The following is a 23,166-nucleotide window of genomic DNA, read 5'->3' as shown; positions in this document are numbered from 1 at the left end:
ACACGTCGTGCGTTGAAGGACTTGTACAGATTGAATAATGACAATGCTGGCTACGAGATTTAACTATCGGATTGTAGGTGGCGCTGTTGGTTAATCTACTTGTCACTAGATGGCACTTGTTTAAAATTTAAAACTTATGAGTTTAAACTAAATAGCGCTTAAAATGGACTGTGAAAATTGACACTATATATGAGCCCAGTATATAAAGACCTTTACCGAATTAGTTATCGGATGAAAAGTTTTTATAACAAAATAAATATGACAATAAACGCAAACGAGTTGACTAAAAAAAATCCATCTAGATAGTGATTTAATTTTTTAAACGGTTTTTTTCGCAGAGAACCCTGTACCACCGTGATTGTTATGATATACCTAATAATTATTTGAAATTTTTAGTCCTTATTTCATAAACCAGACCAGTACGAATTACAACCATCGATTTATAACTGCCTATAACCCAAGAGTTATGAGTATGACGGAAAAAAATATTCATCCTAACGTGTGCATATTCTGCTTCATAGTATAAAATTTCAAGGATTTTTTTATTTAAACAACCCCGTGAAATGTTCAAAAACAAAAAAAAAAGTTGTTAATGAATCATGTCCTGGACTGAATATTTTTTAGTCAACCCAATTTGCATTACATTTACTGACATTATTTAATTTAATTTAATAACGTTTTTTCCAATGACGAGCTTGGTAAAGTCGCTTTACACCGGGATCTTAGACTACTACTTTAAAATTACCATTACCATTACCATTGAACTGTACCTTCTTATGTATCAAAATGTATTAATTATTGTAAAGAAAGAAATAAAGTGAAACACAAGATTTATTTGTTGTTTTATTTTATTTAATCTTATTTACATTACAAAATAATTAAAGCAGTTTCAATAAATACAGTTATTACTGCATTTTAAACCCAGTAATTTTTAATAATATGCTAGTCTCTTTCTCTAGGTAACTATTTACTACTTATTTCCACCTCTAAAACTATCTTAACCTAAAGCCTTTACATACTGCGACATTTTCATGCTTGTCCTTTGGATCTAAAACAAGTGTACGCAATAGAATGCTTAGTTTATCGCAGCATACATTTACTGATTCTTTATAGTCTCAAAATGGAGTAATGCAAGAAGAATTAACCGTGGCTTTTGACAATATTATTTTTGCAATTACTTTTCAAAAATTATTAAAATGCATTTTATATACCAAGTTCTTTATAAGCACTGATGAAAATTTAAGCATTTACTTTAAAGTAAAGTGGACCTAATCACTATAATTTAAAGTTCACTTTATTTTGAAGTAGCTTGATATTTAGAAGGCTGTAGATTTTCTACAGCATTTTATTACCTACTTTAATTTTTCCACTTTTTTAAAATAAGAGATTGATTGCGCGAAAAGGTTGCAAATGCAAAAGCTGATCTTAAATTTAATATTTGGATCACAGTATTAGAGCTATTGTTCCTCTGGGAAAATTTTGTTCATGGGCACTTTGTCGAAGATCTTGTTTGTGACGTCCTGGAACACGGAGCTGAGGCTCTTCTCGTACGACTCCTTCAGTTCATTGAACACGAGGTCGGAGTTCTCGTTTAGGAAACTGAAATAAAAAAATAACGTTATCAGCAGCAAAGGTCGAATTAATTGTCACTTAATAAAAAGAGAATCTTTATCACAAATTATGTAGATTATTTAAATTTGCTTTACAATTATATATTAGTTCATAAAGACCAAAGTTAACATTGAATTAATTTGGTATTACAAGTTTTCAAGCGGTTTTACGTGCACTACATTTGTGTAGTGTTTGTGTGTTTAGTGGTACATGAAGCTCAACAATTATTCTTTTTGTGCATAGGTGTCGCAGTTATAGGATATGTTTCTACTGTGCCTCTTAAAGGAATGCTGTAGTTACATTGCGCAGCTCAACATCAGGCATTATAGTTACTTGTACCTAATCTAAATGTTTATTTTATTGTTAATATTAATTACAGGGCATGTGGGCTACTTCATATTCATGGTCTGCAAGAAGAATAACAGTGCAACTGTGTGAGATTTGAAATCGATTTAGTAGACCTACTAGTGCTTATGCAAGAAATATTTCGGAGCTTAGGTATCTAAAGAAGGGGCATTTTGTCGGGCGTTGGAAATTTTGGACTTTCAACTTGGGTGTCGCGCAACCACAAGTTGAGCAGAGCAGAGTAGTTATTTAGCTCAAAATATGAACCGTTACAGGAATTGGGTATAATTTTTCGTTTTTGCTGTCATCTGTCAAGGTTATTTCAGCGAAGTAACATTATATCTGAGAGAGACGTGATAGCCCAGTGGATATGACCTCTGCCTCCAATTTCGGAGGGTGTGGGTTCGAATCCGGTCTGGGGCATGCACCTCCAACTTTTCAGTTGTGTGCATTTTAAGAAATTATATCACGTGTCTAAAACGGTGAAGGAAAACATCGTGAGGAAACCTGCACGCACGAATTTCTTAATTTTCTGCGTGTGTGAAGTCTGCCAATCCGCATTAGGCCAGCGTGGTGGACTATTGGCCTAACCCCTCTCATTCTGAGAGGAGACTCGAGCTCAGCAGTGAGCCGTATATGGGTTGACAACGAACGAACATTATATCACCAACATAATTTCACTGAAATAACTAGGTCAGACGATCACAAAAACTAAAAAATACTGCATTTACTGTCGACGTAGATTTTGAGTTTTGTTTTGTTTTGAGTCGTACACTAAAATATATAAGTAGCTTGGGTCGTGCTTCTTAACTAATAATTATGCAAAGAACTCACATGTTCATCTGGTCGCCGAGCCGCTTGTCGCCGTTGAACAGGTTAGAGAAGTGCAGATGCACCTTGTCAGGCACGAACTTTACGCGGTAGTCCTTAATGTGCATGTACGTCTGTCCATCTCGCACCACCGGCTCGCCGATCAGGTCGTGCTTCACTACCAGATTCACTGCAATGCATTAAATTATAAACTGTTTACATCAGTGGTCGGCTGGGTTAGCTGGGCTACGAATCGCAATGGTTTGGGTTGAAGTTCTGAACTATGACATTATGACTAACATGAACATTTTTGAAGTAAAAATTCTATACGCTTTCTCGACTTTAGGAGTTGGTGAATGCTTTACGAAACGTGTAATCGGGTGCGGCGTATAGACGTTGAGAAGAAGAGCTAAAAGTTTTACTTCAATCGTGTGGTCTAAAGGACGTTGAATTTTGTCAAGTGTTTGTATTTTTTTCAAGAAGATAGTGTCAATCTGGCTTTTGAAAGTTAGTAGTGCCTCGGTGAGCTCGTTAAGCTACGAGTCTCCAATTTTTTTATCAATTAATATAATGTGATATCGATCGGTACAGACTCAAACATTATCACTGAATCACAATAAGCACGCTTGTGCAGTGTAATAAGCCAAGGCAAAATCGAAAGAATAATCTAGGAATGCACAGAGGATAAACGTAAAAAGGAATATTAATTTTTACTGCAATAGAATCTAAGGTTTACATACCAAGTCTACTCGCCGCTAGATGGCGCTAGCAAGCTACGAGCGCGCCACGTAATGTTAAGCAACATACCCATGGTGATGTTAGCGACTCCCTTCCCCTGTATGGGCAGCACGAGGATCCTGCCTTTCATCACGTAGTCGGCGATGAACTCCATCTTCGGCGTGATGGAGTCCGTGCGCAGGCGGTAGTGCTTCAGGTCAGCCCTGGAACGTTCACAGAATGGTATAAATACACAGAACCAGAATTTAGAAAATGTTTTTTTCACTATATACTTAGGTAGTTTATCTAAATATTACATGATATTGATCATATTTTCGTTCCTTATCTATATAAATCAACGCCACTTTTCGTTGTAGTTTTATAACTCAAGAATGGGCTCACCTTTCCAAACCAACGGACTAGGTATTTAGTAGATGGTTTATGTGAAGTTTGCACAAAATCGGTCAAGCGGTTCTTCATTTATCCCATTTTTTGTTATAAATGAATTCAGGGGTAAGGTAGGGTAGGGATAGGGATAGGGATAGGCAGGAAGTACTCATAAGTCAAAGCGAAGCTTGACCGGGTGCGCTAGTGTTTTATAGATATCTAGACATAGCTATCTACAACACAACTACAATGAATCAGCCAGCCGTATTTGAGTACCTACCGTAGTCTAAGTACTAAATGGTTAAAAACAGGTTAATCATTAGGCTTAAGCATTATGCTACAACATATCTCGTGTAGAGAAAAAGGCGCAGTCGACAAATACCAGTTGATCCGGAAATATCAGAATATTTGTCGTATGGATTACAGAGGGCCTCGTGGCAGTTTGATACTGTAACTGTCACGTAACGTAAACGCAAATTTCTAAGAAATTGAAACAGCGCCATCTAGTGGCACTACTGCACAACTTTTTCAATTGCTTAAAAATTTGCGTTTACGTCAACGTGATATTAACAGTATGAAAATATTGAAACTCCCACTAGGCACAGTGTTCGTTTCATGTAGGATGGTGCGAGTGACAGTTCGTTTCACTCTTGAAAGTTTGCCCATATTCACATAGTACGTATTATGAACATCATTCAGGCGACTGTCACCACACCCATGATATCTGAAAAACACTAATTACTTGTAAGAGGTGAGGATGGAGTCCGTGAGGCCGTGGATCTTGATCGCCTTGTAGATCTGCGTGATGAGCACGGGCCCCGCGCCCGACTCGATGTTCATGCCCGACACCAGCAGCGGCTCCAGCGGCGGCACCGACAGCTGCGGGATACCTGCACGACCACACTGCACTTATGCGAAGAATGGGACAAGGATGACGAGCACTTTTTTAGTGGTAACTAGCCACGGCCGAAGCCTCCCGCTAACCAGACCTGGACCAATTAAGAAAGCCTCAACCAGCTCAGCTGGGTATCGAATCCAGGACCTCCGTATTGTAATTCGACCGTGCAAACAATTCGGAGGCCGACAAAAATAGGTTTCCAATGTCGATGATAGATAGCATTTTCAAAGTACTCATCCCCTTTACACTGCATCACTATCTTACTACATCACCTATTTTAACTACTATTTTTACTTTCCTTTATGGAGGGAGATATGATTTCCCTCCTTATAGGAAAGTATTGGTTCCTCCGTATTGGTGGGCTCTTTACACTACAATAGGGGCATTCTTTTCATTTCTTAGTGCAGACACAGAATACAATATGTATGGTGCAGATAAAGATACATTGATCTCGGAAACGGAACACAATATTACTTGCATAAATATTTAAACAATCTCGTATTCAGAATTCCTTTAAAATATTTTAGTGAAATTGAACTTTAAAAAATGATTAATTCCAATAAGATAAAGCAATAAAAGGCCACAGCCCTTACCTGCGCCGACACCCGGAAGACCTCGCCGGTAACGATGCGCACACGAGAGCGCAATTAAGTTGGCTCGTCGCCGATCTTTTGTCACGATTATTTATTTAATTCTACTCAAATTATAAAGGGAGGAAGTGCGAAACATCGCAAGGTTGAATATCACGTTTTAACAATTTACGTAAGCATTCTTTAGAAATATTCTTGTATATCTTTTTTTCATCTTTTTTAGCGTATTTAAAGATTACTTTTTTCACAAAAATTAACGCACTAGGCTGTTGACGCACCTTGGAAAGTGGATTAAAGAAAAGAAAGCAAAGAATATATCCTACAAATATCCCGTGTCCGTTAACCTGAGGCGATAACTTTATGTGCCTGTTCATCATGACCATCCATGCCCTTCAGATCGGAACACAGCAATGCTGTCTGGCGGCAGAAATAAACGTGGTTGGACTTTTTCGGACTAGGACTAGGACTCTATCACTTTTGAGCTCTGACCCGGACGTATCTCTGGTTTCACCGGCGTAGTTCTCCGTGGTACTACGGTGATAAACATAGTATATCAAACTATCACACATATAGACACACACAAACAACTTTTTCTGTTGGCTTTCTATTGGTGAATGAATTTGCAAACTGTGTTTAAGAAATCCAGAGATTACCTCTACAACCTCACTAGCTTACAAACTTTACTTCTTTATAATATCAGTATCATCATCATCATCATCAGTCATCATGCATCCACTGCTGGACATAGACCTCTTTTAAGGAGTGCCAGCTCGCTCTATTTTAAGCTTTTTGCATTCAATCGATACCAGCTATCTTCCGGAGATCGGCGCACCACACTCCGCTTACCGAGACGAGGTCTCCACTCAAGGACCTTACGATTCCAACGACCATCCGTCGTCCGACAGACATGACCAGCCCACAGACACTTCAATGCCAGCCCTGAGAGCTATGTCAGTTACTTTAGTTCTTTGTCGAATCACTTCTTTAGTTCTTTGCCGAATCACTTCGTTCCGGATTTTATCCCTCAAAGCGATTCCAAGTATAGCTCTCTCGATAACACGCTAAGCGACTTGGAGTTTGTGCATTAGCCTCGCAGTCAGTGTCCACCATAAATCATGACAGGTAGAAAGCGCTGGTCAAAAACTTTCGTCTTTAAACATAGTATAGGCGATGAGAAGACTCGGTAAAGTTTACCAAATGCTGCCCACCCCAACTGTATTCTTCGATCGATCTCCTCGAAAATTCCTTCTACCCAAATGCGAAAAATTCCCGAGGTAAGTTTATTCAAACAGCTTCGAGGGAAGATCCGTCAACAGTAATAGGTCCCGGAGCATGTTTTAAAGTGCCTGCAGCGAACTTGCGATGAAGACAATATCAACAGCAAAGCGAAGGTGCAAAATTTGCTATAGATATTTATTATGTAAAGACAAATCATTGGTTGCTTTAAGTGAGGATGTGAGGATGTAGAAATGTATGGATGACAGTTTCCGCCTAAAGAGCCATCAAGCATTGTGCAAAGTGTTGCGCACAGTGCACAACGTTGTACGGACGATGTGTGAAAGAGGCTGTCGCCCTTGACAGCGAGATGTCTTTCACCACTCTGTCGACACCGCGCTACCAATGAACTGGTATACTCCGAGAGACCATCGCCAAACTTTCCATAGAACTAACGCAAGCAATCAACTCAAACTCAAAATCTGTTTCTTAATCCTCGACACAAATCCCTTTTTGTGTCATTGTGTTATATCGCTGAAGTTATAGCCTTCAATGTATGTTTTGTCAAAGTTGAGTTTTACATTTATTTTGTTTATTGGTTATTGTAGATGCCAAAATTGTATGAAAAATTCAACGATTTAAAAAAAATTGTTTTATGCGAGTGAAACTACAAGCTTGTATGAAATATATTTAAAACAATTAATCAGTGTGTTTGTCTGAAACTACATAGTTTCCAAACGGGTGGAAGAGCCTGGACGCGGTTCAACAGAAAATTGTTTTCTGAGCAAACATTCTAAAAACGTGGATAAATGCTTTTTATATTTACTCATATCGTGTTTCTTTTACATTAATGTAAGTACAGATCCCACATTGACTAACCCAAAGCAATTCATGCATTGGTATTTTGAACGCCGAACTCTTTGCCTATAATATGAATTTCGATACGCCTTTCTTCGTAGGAAGTATTTGCATGACGGCGTTAGCAAACTCTTGATATGTTTATAATATATGTACCGTGTGCTAACCGTCTGCGGTACGTTTAGCCGAATTATACTTGGGCAATTTCATATGTACCCGAAGTGAAGGTGTTTGTATGTTTTTACCAACGAACTGCAAGACACTGGGTAGGTTTTTATCCCATTGTAATTGTTATTCCTAGGACTCATACCTACAAAGCGTTTTGCTTCTACATTTCATTCAAAGCTATTCCCTCCCTATCGTGCTTTAACATTCAATGAAAAGCCATCGATTATGATCACATCTGTGATTTGATAATTGTAGTAAGTGACAATACAGTCCAAGATACCTCTGGCGGTTTCTACTCGGCACCATAAATGTCTTTGCCGTGTCACTAGCTTCTTGTGTCGTCTATTTGTGTGCTCTTGATTTTTGTCTGGCTGTGGGTCTTTTCCTCCCGAGTGAGTCGGGACGAGGTAAGGGCTTCGAAGCTTTGCTTTCTGACCCGGGTAAGAAGGGAGAACTTGCTTCTCCGGTAGTTTCTGACGCTGAGTTATTTTTGCCTATGGGATAAAGGTCGGTTTGAAGTTCAGTTCCTCTGCGCGGACTGTGTCTGTTTGTTTTGCCGGGGATTACTGCTACCCCCTAAAAGTCTGAAACACCCACATGGGGCGTTATCGTCCACTTCGAGAACCTATGGTCTAGATTAATGGGTAAACTTTCCTATTCAATTGAAGATACCTACACAGCAAGTTGTGGTGGAGTTTTAACAACCAATGTCATGGAACGACTATAGCTCGAATAATAAATGCGCAGTGCAGTGTTGGTCGACCTTCAATGGAGGACCGAAGACATCGAGCGATTTGCGTTAGCATCCAGCGGTTTGGGAGTAAAGAAGGATGCAAGAGGCCTATGTCCAGCAATGGACGTCTATCGGTTAATAATGATAATAATGATTATGAGTATGCAACGGTCATTTATTAGTCAACGTACCGTCTTTCATCCTGCGCAGTGCATCAGGCACGGCTCGCTTCAAGCACTCGTTGATCTTGTTGTCTCTCTGCTGACAGCGCGTGAAGTCGTTTGCTGTAACAAACAACGGAAATGTCACTGAACATTCGAAATAGTACTGTGTCGTCTGCTGGTATAGCTTCATCATTGTCATCCTATTTTAATGGTCCACTCCAGAGCCAAGCTCCCCATCTTATAGGAAATAGGAGAGAGGATATGGAGCTAAGACCACGCTGCTCCAATGCGACTTAGGGTGATAATGTTTCTTTTTGGTACGTATCGAATGTTATACATTTGATACGTACCAAATGATGATGACTGGGACGGACAGCTTTACGTGATCTCCGAGGCATGGGAGCGCGATATTGCCAATTCCATCTCCAGGCTGAGAGTTTAACTGAAACTTCTTAGAAAAAAGAGAAAGAAAATCACAACATCTGATTCGAATCCAGGACTTCATGGGCTAATCACAGGACCAATGAGGTAGCTTACGAAATAGTTCATTTTACTGATTTTCTTGCTGTGATTTTACTTAGAATCTGCTTTCGAAATCGACGCTATCGACTGACACACTCTTCTTTTTCTGCTGGCCTATTCACTAATCTGATCTTTATTAACAACCTGTTAAAATAAACATCAAATCAACTGAATAATTTCATCTACTTACTGTATGATATCCACGAAGTGTTATTAGTGAGCACCGGATGACATTTGTTATATAGAATATATGTCAACTAACATATTTTAAAGTTTTAAAGTATTAGCCTACAAAACATAGTTTCAAAGACCTCCAATTAGTCAACACGGGCGTCCGCCAGTTAAGATCAAGCATCCGATTTGGAATGTGATGGAAAATGCCGAGGCTTTCATCACGGAAGAGCAACACATTTCGCGGCGCCAGACAAGGCCGCGTGTCGCAACAAACTCGCGGCTCGTTGACGAAAACTTTTTGTAATACGACTGTACCTGCCGGCCGGTCGACGCACGTGCTAGAACGTACGCTAACATACGACTAACAGACGCGAGCGACTTCGACCGCGTGGAATTCAGTTCTACACAAATCATACCAGACCAGTGAAAGTCTTATTAGAATCGATTAGGAAGTTCCACAGATTAGCCCGGACAGACAGACAGGCTTAATTTTTGAGAAAGTTAGTTTGTATTTTATTAAATGGAATAACTAGAATAGGTATAAGCACTAGAGAAAACAGTTATTCTAAAATCATAGATGGACGTTTCAAATTTATTTATAGTGTATTAATAATTTTAATATATCTATCTATACTTATAATAAATCTGTAGAGAGGTCAATTCTGTACATGAAATATATTTCCAAAATAACTATCAGGGGGTGATTAGTGATCGATACTGATGCCAAAAATGCAATCAGTAAAATTTTTGTCTGTCTGTCTGTCTGTCTGTCTGTCTGTCTGTCTGTCTGTCTGTATGTTCTTTATAGAAACAAAAACTACTGGACGGATTTTAATGAAACTTGGTACAATTATTCTACATACTCCTGGGCAGGTTATAGTATACTTTTCATTACACTACGATCAATAGCAGCAGAGCAGTGAAGAGAAATGTTGAGAAAACGGGAGAAGTTACTCAATTTTTTAAGCTTCCGTCGCGTGTACAGCCTTAATGGTCAAAGCTACATAGAAATCATGTATGACGGAAATGTTCTCCTTAAAATTATCTATAAAAACACAACAGCACATATATGTCTATCTTTTATGGTTGACTCACAATAACACGTGTAACTCCCGATAGCTTAGCAGTTCAGAGCTTTCTAATTATATTTGTCTACTCTTATGTTTATAACACTCATCACGTATCCCTAATAAGAAAGTTAACATTATTACCTATTCAATAAAAAAAGAATCCTAAAAATCGGTAAAGAAACACCAAAGTTTTACATGAAATACGCTAAGCCATCGCGCGTGAATACTAATTCATGCTTTAAGGATTATTTTTGTGTAACGGTTGCCGCGCTCGACGCGACTCGCGGTGGGAGGAAAAAATAGGCGTATAAATAAAGAAGTGCAGCCTTAATGAGTAGGGTAGGGGTAGGGTAGGGTAGGGGTAGGGTAGGGTAGGGGTAGGGTAGGGTAGGGGTAAGGTAGGGGTAGTGTAGGGTAGGGGTAGGATAGTGGTAGGGTAGGGGTAGGGTTGGGATAGGGTAGGGTAGGGGTAGGGTAGAGGTAGGTTAGGGTAGGGTAGGATAGGGGTAGTTGAAAGTTTACAACGACTTTCACGCGGACGAAGTCGCGGGCGTCCGCTAGTAATATAATAAAGTAAAGTAAATAATATAATAAAGTTCCGTCTCAGTGGAGAACGGTTACCGAACAAAATCAAAGTTAAGTTAAAGTTAGAATTACAATTAACTTAGGTACTTTATGTAAACCCGTTATGTGCGTTTCATAGAAACGTGGAGAATAAATTTTATTTGAAATGAAATCAGTGCCAAAATGGCGAAGCTCGCTTCAACTTTTTTTGATCTCTATAAGTTGATGGTAGCCATTTGTATAAATGCTTATTTAAAATACCGTATTACCATAAAAAATAGTATAATGTTTACAATAATGGCGAACCGTTTGAATAACATTTGCAAAAACTTTAGAACAAAAAATATTTGCTTAAAATGTGTTCATCAGAACTTATAGATAAACACCACAAAAAATATAGGAAAATTACGCAGCCTTGCGGATATTTTTAAAACTCATGACTATTATATATTTTTTATAGGATGGAATAAGCCGATAAATAATAACCTAATTCATACTTATATTGATATGATAGAAGGATATGTGATAAACTCATAATACGATATAATGTAAGATGTAGACTTTAAATACATAAATATAGTACAAAGTTTGTGTAACTGAAAAGGCGGTCTTATCGTTTAGTAGCGGACTTTTTTTTTATTCTTTACAAGTTAGCTCTTGACTACAATCTCACCTGATGGTAAGTGATGATGCAATCTAAGGTGGAAGCGAGCTATCGCGTTAGGAGGAGGATGAAACCCCACACACCTTTCGGTTTCTACACGGCATCATACCGGAACGCTAAATCGCTTGGCGGTACGTCTTTGCCGGTAGAGTGGTAATTAGTCACGGCCGAAGCCTCTCACCAGCCAGACCTGGACCAATTAAGAAAACCTCAATCAGCTTAGCCGGGGATCGAGCCCAGGATCTCCGTCTTGTAAATCTACCGCACATACCACTGCGCCACGGAGGCCGTCACGGGGACTTTGTCAGACCCTCTTCAGACCGCAGCAGCATGGTAGACTAAGATCCCGTATAAGGAGTGAGGCCTAGCACTGCAGTAAGCCATTTAAAATTAGCTGATGATGATAATGATGCTATTAAGGTTGTATCCAACACATCTCTTCACGGTTTAAGGTCTCGACACTTTGTATAGGAATGCCTTTTCAATTTGAGGTCAATGACATCGTCGCCATTGTTCTTTATTAGGGTATAAGGTAACCATAAATAATAGTAGTCTTGCCATCCGTATCTATTTAGCCGGGACAGTCCCCATCGACAAAAAGAATTATACTATAACCTTTTTAAAAAGTTGCATATAAATAACGATAAGCAGATTTAACTAGAAACAGTAGTTTTTTGAGAAAATCGTGGACTAAAATTTTAGTATTTTATTGTTCTGTGATAAACTCTATGTCTATACATATTATAAGGAAAGTACATAAAAGCGAGTACGTGCATAATAACTTTGACCTATTATCTATGTATCTTAGCATAATAATATTTCACTCAAATTGTAATACAATACATTTAACACTTACAAGATGTACTTAGCTGTCTATATACCTTTCATTGATGTGTTAAAGCTATTTATTATCTTACGTGCGTAACAATAAGGGTCACTTTAGAGTGCACGCATTAAGTGCAGAGTGCAATACCTCATTACACAATTCACTTTCGATGTTACGCCACACTATCTCTGACTCTCTAAGGTGTTAGGCTAGGTCGTGACTGAGTGCGTATATTGAGGCAATCGACACATTACAGTAATCCTTAAGGCATCCATATAGCTGAACCTTGGAAATATACCATGAAACATCCATAAAACTGATCTTAAAGGAACCATATTTGTATAATCATGGACAAGTTTAACGTTTGCTTGGGATTTCATTCATTAAGTGTCGCCGCACACGGGCCACACGCGACAGCCACAAACTCCTCTACAAGAAGCAAGAAGGGACCACAAAAGTAGCTGAAGCGCGCGACAGACACTTGTGGCCGGTGGTCGACACATGTGGTCAGTGGCTGCTACTTTTTTAACCCTACATGCAGTATCATAATCGCGCGAGTGGCGTGTTGCGGCGTTTTATGTCGGCGTTTAGTGGCCGATACGGGCCACAATAAGCGAGCAGCGACGATTGTCGCATGTGGTGGCCAGCAGCGTCAACCGTGTGCGGAATAATAACGGTAGCGGCGTTTTGTGGTTGTGGCCTGTGGCCTGTGTGCGGCAGGCCTTAAACATGGATGGGTCACATGATGTTTTTGATACCCGACGTCCTTATGCACTGCTTTTAAACTATTGAAAAGTACGATAGATATCGAGATAACTATTTAAGAATAGGTACGCTAGGTATCACGCTTGGCGTATCTAGGATTATTTCCTAAGGTGGGCCTGGCCCCCGACATCAAGTCATTATCATATAATAGAATTCCACATCGGTAGCCCAGAATCCTAAAATGGGCATGCAACCCCCCCATTAATATAAGTAAACATATAATATTATGCTTTAAAGACCAAGTTAATAATAAGTTAACACTTCTATAGCTTTTCTAATAAGCTGGTTGCAGAGGAAAACAAATTAAATAATTAAATATTCTCGTAAATAGCAATAAAACATGTTTTCAAAACGTAATGCTAACATTAGATCATCTCGTTAACTGGTTAATAAATCAAACAAGCTTAGCCACGGTAAACTATCATTTTGTTGTTTTCAAATTACACCTTTGCAGCTGTTAATTGCAAAGTTGAGGATAATCTACAGTCGTGACTTTATTGTATGTACAAAAGCTGTATTACCTTATCACCTTAGTAATACATCATATTCATGCTAATATTATAAAGAGGTAAGGTTTGTGTGGATGGTGGGGGTAATCTCTGGATCTACTGAACCGATTTTAAAAATACTTTCACCAATAGAAAGGCACGTTAATTGTGAGTGTCATAGGCTATATTTTATCCCAACTACGCGAAAGAAACTGCATGACGTCTGCTAGTAATTAATATACTTTTTATATACTTTCTGACCGGACTGACTAACCCTTTTGTGCTTTTAAGGACGGGCGAAACAAAAAATGTGTGTGTCAGCTCCGACGTAAGAATGGAGTTTACTGTTTCAGATCGACTGTCTAAATAGGTGTATGTTGCCCCGCAGCATACACTATGTACGTATCTCAATACTGACGCTTGAAAAGTGAAAGGTGCGCAACCGAGGAGCAGCAGACCGCAGGCACGGTGAAAGGTGCGTAGAATAGGTTGCACACAAAAATACACTATAACATTACACTATTGATGAGTTCCTTAACGACAAAGGTGCTTGGAGACCATTGGATCAGCTTCCACCTTCACACAGGAAATAAAACTATAAGAAATTGTAATTTAATTGTTATCAAATGTAAATTGTAATACTGTATGACTTTTTCAAAAGAGCAACTGTTGAGTTTCTTGCCGGTATCTTCTCAGCAGAACCTGCCTTCCGAACCGGTGGTAGAATCTTTACAAATAGTCAACTGACGTGTCAAAAGAGCTTGTAAACTGAGCCTACTTGAAATAAATGAATTTTGAATTTTGAATTTTTTGAAATGTAACGCTGTCATCCAGTCTGTGTGTATTTATACATTATATAAGTATTTATATGTAGTATATAATTGTATATTAATATTATAATATCAACTATCTTAGCACCCATAACACAAGCTACTCTGTATGCTTACTTTGGGGCTAGATAGTGATGTGTATTGTTTAAGTATATTTATTTATTATTATTATTATTATTGAATTTTACTGCCATTTCATACCGGAGGCTATTTATGAAAAATCGATTCTTAAGGAGTAAACTCCAAAAACGTCATTCGAAAACTAGGCGGTTGGTATCTTAGTTTATGTATAACACTATAATTAGATGAAGTAAATGTCTGCATACATATGCGCAACCCGTAACCGAGAACAGAGCATTAAAGCAAATAGACATAACACACACGACACACGTCCTACGACACGGAAGATCGAATGTAGGCGATGATTCTCGGCGCTTCCGTGAAATGGAACTTGATCATTCATAGCGCTAAGCCGACCCCTGTGACGCAATGGTGCGTTGTGTGAATATTCAACAGGTTTGATGCCTAGTTAAGTTTGTATTGATTTAATGTAAAATAAATCTCTTAAACACAGGAAACGATTTTAACGACCTCTCTGGTGCAGGTGATACTTTTGTGTTTTTCAACAGAAAGGCCTTAGGTTCAATTCCATAAATCACTTCCATAAAACCTGTAATGGAAAAACTTTGGACTAGGAAAAAAATCGTAAAAAATGATAAGGCAATATAACTAGTAAAAAAACAAAGTAAATCAATAAAATAAGCTTATCATACTGATAATAAATCATACATCATACTTTAATGTCATAATAAATTGCGTATATTAATTTTATAATAAAATATTTATATTTAAAGCAAAACTGACAAGTGCAAATTGCTAATAAACCAAGTTTTTCCTGTTGAATTAATCAAATACATCGAATTATCTGAATACAATAATTCCTTTAAACTTTATAATTCACAGTTTCTTATAATGTTTCCAACAACTTGCTTTAGATAAAATTCTTTGAACATTTTGGTATATCTATGCTATGTGGATTTAGTCCTCAATAAAAGATCACACCCGAAAATCAGCCAAGTGCGAGTCAGAGTATGAAAGTATGAAACCTAAATTCGATTCGCAACTTTAAATGCCTGGCCAATATACCAAATTAAAGAGTTTTTTAACAGCTTTTTAACTACCTAGTCTACCCACTAGTCTCTGAGTTAAACTGCCAACACGGACGGGCAAAAAAAAAAATTGCAGAACACTAAGGTATAAGGTAAGATATAAGGTATAAGGTGAGATATTTTTGTACATTTCAAGTTCTTATATAAGACACCCTTGTCAGTACAAACAGTACACATCATCATCATCATCATCATCATATCAGCCGATGGACGTCCACTGCAGGACATAGACCTTTTGTAGGGACTTCCAAACATCACGATACCGAGCCGCCTGCATCCAGCGAATCCCAACGAATCCCAGCGACTCGCTTGATGTCGTCAATCCACCTGGTGGGGGGTGGACCAACATTGCGCTTAGTAGTGCGGGGTCGCCGTTCCAGCACCTTGGGAACTCAACGTCCAATATTATGACTATGTAATACATACCTCGATTGATGTGGTTCATTCCTACAAAATATGACTACTACTACTAGTTTGTGATGTGCCCAGTGGCCGCTGACTTTGATTCGGAGAGCGTAGGTTTGAAACCAGTCCGGGGCATGCACCTTCAGTTATGTGCATTTAAAAAAAATTAATATCACGTGTCTCAAACGCTGAAGGAAAAACATCGTGAGGAAATCTGCATACCTGAGAATTTTCTTAATTCTCTACGTGTGAGAAGTCTGTCAATCCGCATTGGGCCACCTTGGTGGGCTATTAGCCAACCCCTCTCATTCTGATAGGAGACTCGTGCTCAACAGTGAGCCGAATATGGGTTGTTAATGATGATCCCTACAAATAAGGTGTGTAAGTCCTGAGCTTTTCATATTAAAATGTACGAGTATATATATCCCTTAATAACACCACGGTAAAAGGGTCGCCCATCACCGAAAAATCGTGTTTCGAGCCCTGCCCACTGGGCTATTGTCGTATCTACTTCTAACACAGTATTTTCCGACAGAGGGCAACAGCAATGTTGGTCTTATTAAAAAAAATGGCTATTCTCTAAATAAAATGTCTATTAAAGGATTTCGTCGTGCTCACAACGGTAGTCGCGTTTGTCTAGAGCAGTGATTCCCAAAGTGGTCTATATCGACCCCTAGGGGTCTATGACAAACTGCAAGGGGTCTATGTCAGCGAAAAAAAAATTTGGAGGTCCATTAAATGAAAATGGTTTCCACGATAGTGGATCATAACACATACACTGATAGTACCTATTTTTTACATCATACTATCTTATATTAACAAAACATATACATTGCTTTAAAAGTAACTATGAAGTAAAAAAATATATACATATATGTGTTTAAAAAATTGTGTAAGTTGTAAGATACAGAAGATAAATATCAAATAAGTAGGGGTCTAACCAACACATGGCAAGGGGTCTACGACACAAAAAAGTTTGGGAAACTCTGGTCTAGAGGGATGATGGTTCCGCGGCGTGCTCCGCGGCGCACGTGTGGGCTATATCGCGAGGGTCGTCCTTGCGCGCGGCGGAATGTAAATGCGTGCATTGTCGATTGTTTGGATGCTATTGTCGTGCCTTAACTGCCGACCTTCAAGGGTTATTGGTTTACGCCTATGTCTTTATTAAGGTTGAATTTTTCGTACAAAGATTTAATTTGCGTGAAATTTCTTTGCCTATTTGGATGGAAACATTTATGTTTTAAATATTTTTATTTGAATACAGCAGTAATATGGCCTCTGTTCGCGGCGTCATTCGAAAGAAAGTTTTTTTCGACTCTTCAGGAACCGTATTTTTCCATGTGTTTTTTATGTAAACTTCGGGTATAAAATGTATCTAAGTTAATTTTCGTAATTATTGTCGGTCAAATGGTTTTTTCAGTAACTTCACTTTCACTTTCACTGCTGTATAAAGGTCATAAGTAAAGCTAACTTAAATACAAGCTATAAGGGCTCCCGCTTTAAATTTAGTTAATAGGTTTAAGAAGATGCCTATTTTCTTTTTAACCTAAATTCGATATCACAACTTTAAATGCTTGGTCAGAAAATTACAGATTTTGACAGCTTTTTAACTACCAATGGTCTCTGAGGACGACCAATGGACTTTGAAAAGGGTTCTTTGTATATTTCAAGTTTCTATACAAGGAACCCTAGTCAGTAACAGTATACAAAGTGTAGTAAAATGTCTTCCACTTACGATTGTTGTGCTCAAACACAACTAGATAGCTGATGTGTTAACATGTGTTGACCTTCGCATAAACATTGCAACCGTGTGTAGCAACACAGCAGTTGACGCAATATGAAAGCTAACACACAAAACGTAAAGATCATTTTCGCTTAAAGTTACATGCGACCGGCCGGTAAGAATTGCGATATTTCTTAAAACAACCATCCGAATATAATAAACTCATTAGGAAATGTTTGTAGGCAAACACCTAGGATTTTCTTTTTAGCTGACTCCCAAAAGGCATGGTGCAGTTTATGGTGGAACGTGCTTGCCTAGAAGATTCACTCTTGACTCGAAGACCCAACATGTAGATGGCAATCAAAATGGATATATCTTTATAAAATAGACACTGATTTACATATTTTTTTAAATGAGTATTGCTTATTAATTAATTAATAATAAATACCAGCAAAAAAGAAGCAAGATATAATAATATTTAATCTGTTAAAAGCAATATGTGTCATATGAGGTTAGGAGTCGTTGAAGTCTTTTGTATGGACGAAATAAACTTACAATTAAATAGTATTTTATCCTCGTTCGTCTAGCGCTCAAGCTGTGTGGAAATTGCCATATTTAAGTCTGAATTACGTCCCGCAGCTGGGAAATACAATAGATTTTCTTTATATTTTAGTCTATAAATATGGTTGGTAAAAACACAATATATTCATCGACCCAGGAATTTAACCTAAGAAATAATTGAATGCACTAGCAAACAGTAAGCACGAGTTTTACGAGACAATTTTTGGGAAAAACAAAGAAATCTCCAAAAAATCTTAGAAGGAAAGATGATATGATACGAGCAAACTACACTTTTTAATTTACTTCTTCAACTTTAACCCGCTATCTTCGTCATTGCCATCGATCGCTGTGAAGGGCGGACTTGTTTTTAATATCTCTTAAAGCTTGATCCTGAAGTCAAACCTAGAACCTCATGTTCAGGAGCCACATAGGATAACCACTGGACCAACAAGGCAGTTATATTTTATATTAATTAATATAGCCGTGATAGCCCAGTGGATATGAATTCTGCCTCCGATTCCGGAGGGTGTGGGTTCGAATCCGGTCCGGGGGATGCACTTCCAACTTTTCAGTTGTGTGCATTTTAAGAAATTAAATATCACGATTCACGTGTTTCAAACGGTGTAGGAAAAACATCGTGAGGCATGTGTGAAGTCTGCCAATCCGCATTGGGCCAGCGTGGTGGTCTAATGGTCTCTCATTCTGAGAGGAGACTCGAGCTCAGCAGTGAGCCGAATATGGGTTGATAATGATGATGATGTTAATTAATATAGGTATTTTTTATTCTTTAAAAGGTAGCCTTGCAATCAAGCTTGACTACAATCTCACCTGATGATAAGTGATGATGCAATCTAAGATGGAACCGTGTTAACTTGTTAGGAGTAGGATGAAAATCCACACCCCTTTCGGTTTCTACACGACATCGTACCGAGACGCTAAATCGCTTGGCGGATCGTCTTTGCTGGTAGGGTGGTAACTAGCCACTGCCGAACCCTCCCCCCAGCCAGACCATGACCAAATTAGCAAACCTTAATCGGCCTAGCCGGGGATCGAACCTAGGATCTTTGTCTTGTAAATCCACTGCGCAAATCTTACATTAGGTATCTTTGTTCTATGTCAGGAATAGTACGCTAAGTCAACCGATCGTCTTGCATTGCATAAAATACCTACATTACATACAGTATAACTTACAGTTAACCGCGCCGGTTACGCGGTTAACCATTTCCTAGCTAACCAAGTGGTGCTTGTTACGTATTATTATTTAATAGTTACAGATAATATAATGTACAAATTCTTCTGTCACGGTTGTTTGAACTGTTCATTTATTTTGTTGTTATAAAATTGTTTTGTATAAAACTTTCATTTATTATTATTTTTTATGGAAAATTTCAATTAATACTTTTTATATTTTACATATATATTTTTTTAGTTTGTCTAAAGACGAAGCTACAATAATGATACTTATAAAAGCTAATGATCACTACGTATTTGGCTTGGCACCACATTTAAAAAGATCGGTAGATTATCATCATCTTTGTTTCAGGTAGTCGGATGAACATTTTTTCAAGATTTTTTCGTGCCAGAAAATAACAATAAAACAATAATGAAGACCAAACCTAGTACTTAATTTGTATATTTATGGTAGGTTGGGTCGTTTGAAGAAGTCGAAACATATTTGCTATACTATAAAACAGATAAAGTATCTACGTACCTACTCAATTTGTCAAGTATTTTAACACATATATTAAAATACTTATTTAAAAAAGTCTTTTCTGTTTTATGATCAATAAAATTAAAGTATCTCATTACCAAGTTAGCGGACGCGCGCGACTTCGTCCGCGTGGAATTCAGTTCTCGACAGATCCCGCGGAAACGATTATTTTTTCCGAGATCAAAAGTAGCCTATGTGTTAATCCAGAGTGATGTCTATTTACAACATTGTTCATCATCATTTATTTTTAATTATTTAGTTTTAATTTCTACTCAACAGTTCCACGCGTTCCCAAGATAAAGTTTCTTGACATACAGACTGATAAGAAAGTTATACAACAGGGTACCTACCGAAGTTTTTCTCTTCCTTTTCAGATTCAAAACCCTAAAAAATAATACAATTCTTCTTAAGATAAATTTATTAATGTAAGATTAATCAAAGAAATCCTTTCTTGTTGATTATCATTTTGCAAATGTCATGGAACGCTTCGCACCAAATATTACGCATATTTAATATTTGCTGTGAAGGTCAGCTATGGCCTATGAAACATAAAATCTGGGTTAGAATAATATGTTGACCTTCAGAGAGAGTCATCGCCTACATTTGCATTTTATTATTTTCCACACGTTTCGGAATAAGCAACAGTTTCAATTTCATCCAATGTCATTAGCCCTCGGCTGCGGGGCTGATCTTGTGACGATGCAAAACTATGATAGCAAGGAATTGGAAGAGGTAAAAGTATTTTCTACCCTTACCTCGGACTAATTAGCCGACTTAAAATAGGAGGTTCTCAATACAACGCGTATGTTTTTTTTTAATTTTGTTACCTCAATCACAAAAATAAACTTAAAAGCGTAAAATAACATCGAATGTGCTACCTTTTGATCACTTTGAAGGCGGTGCCAACACATGATGTATTGAATAAAGCCGATTAATTTATAAAGTTTTAGGATTTAAAGACAGCTCTTTTCCGTTGTTCTTTCACAAAAAGTCTATAAATACGTCACTAGCTTAGTACCGCCTTTAAAGTGATCAAAAGATAGCATAATACACGGAGTTATTTTTCGATTTTTAGTTTATTTCTGTGATTTAGAAATCGGTTAAATTTTTTTTGTTAAAAAGATTTTATTTCTACGCAACATCATATCTATTAATCACTTGGTGGTACGTCTTTGCCGGTTGTAATAGCCACAGTGGTAATTAGCCAAATTTTATTTCCATCAGTAGCCTATTACCGACCATCTGGCGGAAGATTAAAGCCTTCTCTGAAAGATAATTTGGTACCCAGACCCACCACGCTGCATCTATGTGAGTATGCGCGCGCTTAATGTAACAATCGCTCTGATATACTATTAAAATAAAAGTCAAATAAAACTCTTTAATTTCCCACCTACTACTACTACTTACTATCTCGTACTATATACGGGACACCCTGTATAATGCCACTAAGTTCTGAACTCTGGGTAGCTACTGAGATTTTTTAAAAGATAATTTTAATTTCCTTTCTTTCCATCTTACTATCTATATAATACAAGATAGCAAATAACTTAAGATAAAATCTAACATTTTATATTATTATGTAAATACAAATCGTTTAATTAATCATTGCATTTTAATACAATTTTAATGCTAACTGCGAATCTTGATGAGTCAGAAATTGATAAATACAATAAGATGATAAGTACCTATCATAGTAACTATTATTAGGTATAAATTTAAAAGTCGAGAACAAACAAAAAACAAAATAAGTCAAAACAGAAGTTCAAGAAAAGTTTTCGAGATTAAATGTCCAATTGTTACAAAACTACTACCTTCACCTCATAAAATAACATATAAAAACTTACGCAACGCATTCTGTGCCGCCGCTACCGTTAATGGCGCGAAGAAAAAAATTAAAAACATTTTTTTTAAATTTACTATCACTCTAGGAGAACCTCTTTTGTCGCACAAATTTAAACTTTTTTTTCGACAGATTCCCGAACGGATGTTCGAATTTCGAAAAGAGTACGCGAGCGCCGTGTACTGTGGACTGAGTCGCCGCGCGGCGGAACATACAATATATATTTATTTTTCGCGCGCATATTGCAATGGGAGTGCTTCACAAACTAGTTCTTGTGAGATGTTGATGTCATTTATCTGTTTACTAAGGATGCAACTTACATTACCATTGAAATGATAGAACAAACTTTCAAACTTTCCTAAGCTTTCCGATGAAGCACAACGTCAAATAATAGGGACTTGAAAAGGAAAAAAAATAATACAAGAGTATTAGTATATTAATCTATGATTTATTTCTATAACGGAAAGGAAGAAAGATACGAGAAGATCCGTCGACCTAGAAGTAAAGTAAAGAAGTAATATCGTCTTTTACTAGAAGTACTACAAGTAAAATCTGAAAGTTGTAGTAAAGTGTTGTTTAGGTACGTAATACGCCTCTAAGCAAATATAAACTGACAAGTATATTATGATAATAAGTTGATTCTCTAGAGAAGGTTCTTAGTTAAATTAAACAATGCCGATCGCATAAGCCTATGCGAAGATATTAGCATTTTTCCATTACGATTGCAGGAATACATGACACAAATTCCATAAATAACCAGTTACCCCTTTTTTCTATGAAGTATCTTGTTTCTTTTCAGAATTTTTCAGTAAAAAGTGAGAGTCCGGATTTGGAACGTTGGTGTTACACGAGAAAGCACGCTGAGCCGTCGATTTCGGTCATTATCGTGAAGATCTGATAATGATCGTTAAAAAGTCAAACATAACCCTCAATGATTATTTTATAATATAAATATGTATACGTGCCTACATAATCACCACAAAAAGTGATTCGAATTTAGCGACTAAACTGAGCGCGCAATTTTTGTGTTTACTTCAATGATATTTTATACTAGAGATGGGGCACTTGCGCATCGAAACTGAGACGGACAAATGTGGAAAATTGACTTCATTTGATTTAGTCATTCATAATAAACAGCGAACGAGTATGTACTCGTATTTACCTATAGTTTTTACATTTCCTAAACACACAACTCGACATTGTAGACAATATTTAGGTATTATGTGTTTTAAATCTGAATAAATTTATTTTCTTTCTTTATTTATAAATAATTTTCATGTTCAATAAGCGACTAAATGATATTAAGACAATTATGCACATTTTACCCTCCTCAGTTTTGATGCTCTAGTGCCCTATCT

At 37.5% G+C, this 23,166-nt stretch overlaps 1 protein-coding gene across 1 annotated transcript; it reads right to left on the bottom strand.

Annotated features, from left to right (window-relative positions):
• Positions 1–830: 830 nt before the first annotated feature.
• Positions 831–22,015, bottom strand: LOC112048615 (protein takeout). The gene is made up of 6 exons (XM_024086224.2): positions 21,813–22,015; positions 8,524–8,616; positions 4,613–4,760; positions 3,574–3,707; positions 2,791–2,956; positions 831–1,599 (listed from the first exon to the last, which is right to left on the bottom strand). Exons 1-6 carry the CDS (start codon positions 21,868–21,870, stop codon positions 1,458–1,460), a joined length of 741 nt encoding a protein of 246 aa, XP_023941992.1. The 5' UTR covers positions 21,871–22,015; the 3' UTR covers positions 831–1,457.
• Between the last annotated feature and the right edge of the window lie 1,151 nt (positions 22,016–23,166).

Source organism: Bicyclus anynana, chromosome 8, assembly GCF_947172395.1.
Source record: "Bicyclus anynana chromosome 8, ilBicAnyn1.1, whole genome shotgun sequence".
NCBI classification, from domain to species: domain Eukaryota; kingdom Metazoa; phylum Arthropoda; class Insecta; order Lepidoptera; family Nymphalidae; genus Bicyclus; species Bicyclus anynana.
The sequence above is the reverse complement of the archived record's forward strand: the minus strand, read 5'-3'. Positions and strand labels throughout refer to the sequence as shown.

Coding starts and splice junctions, on each gene's coding strand:
- LOC112048615 (XM_024086224.2), bottom strand. CDS start 21,870: ATGTTTTTAATTTTTTTCTTCGCGCCATTAACGGTAGCGGCGGCACAG. Junction 3,708..4,612: donor TCCATCCTCACCTCTTACAA/GTAATTAGTGTT, acceptor TGAACGTTCCAG/GGCTGACCTGAAGCACTACC. Junction 1,600..2,790: donor CTCGGCGACCAGATGAACAT/GTGAGTTCTTTG, acceptor TTTTTATTTCAG/TTTCCTAAACGAGAACTCCG.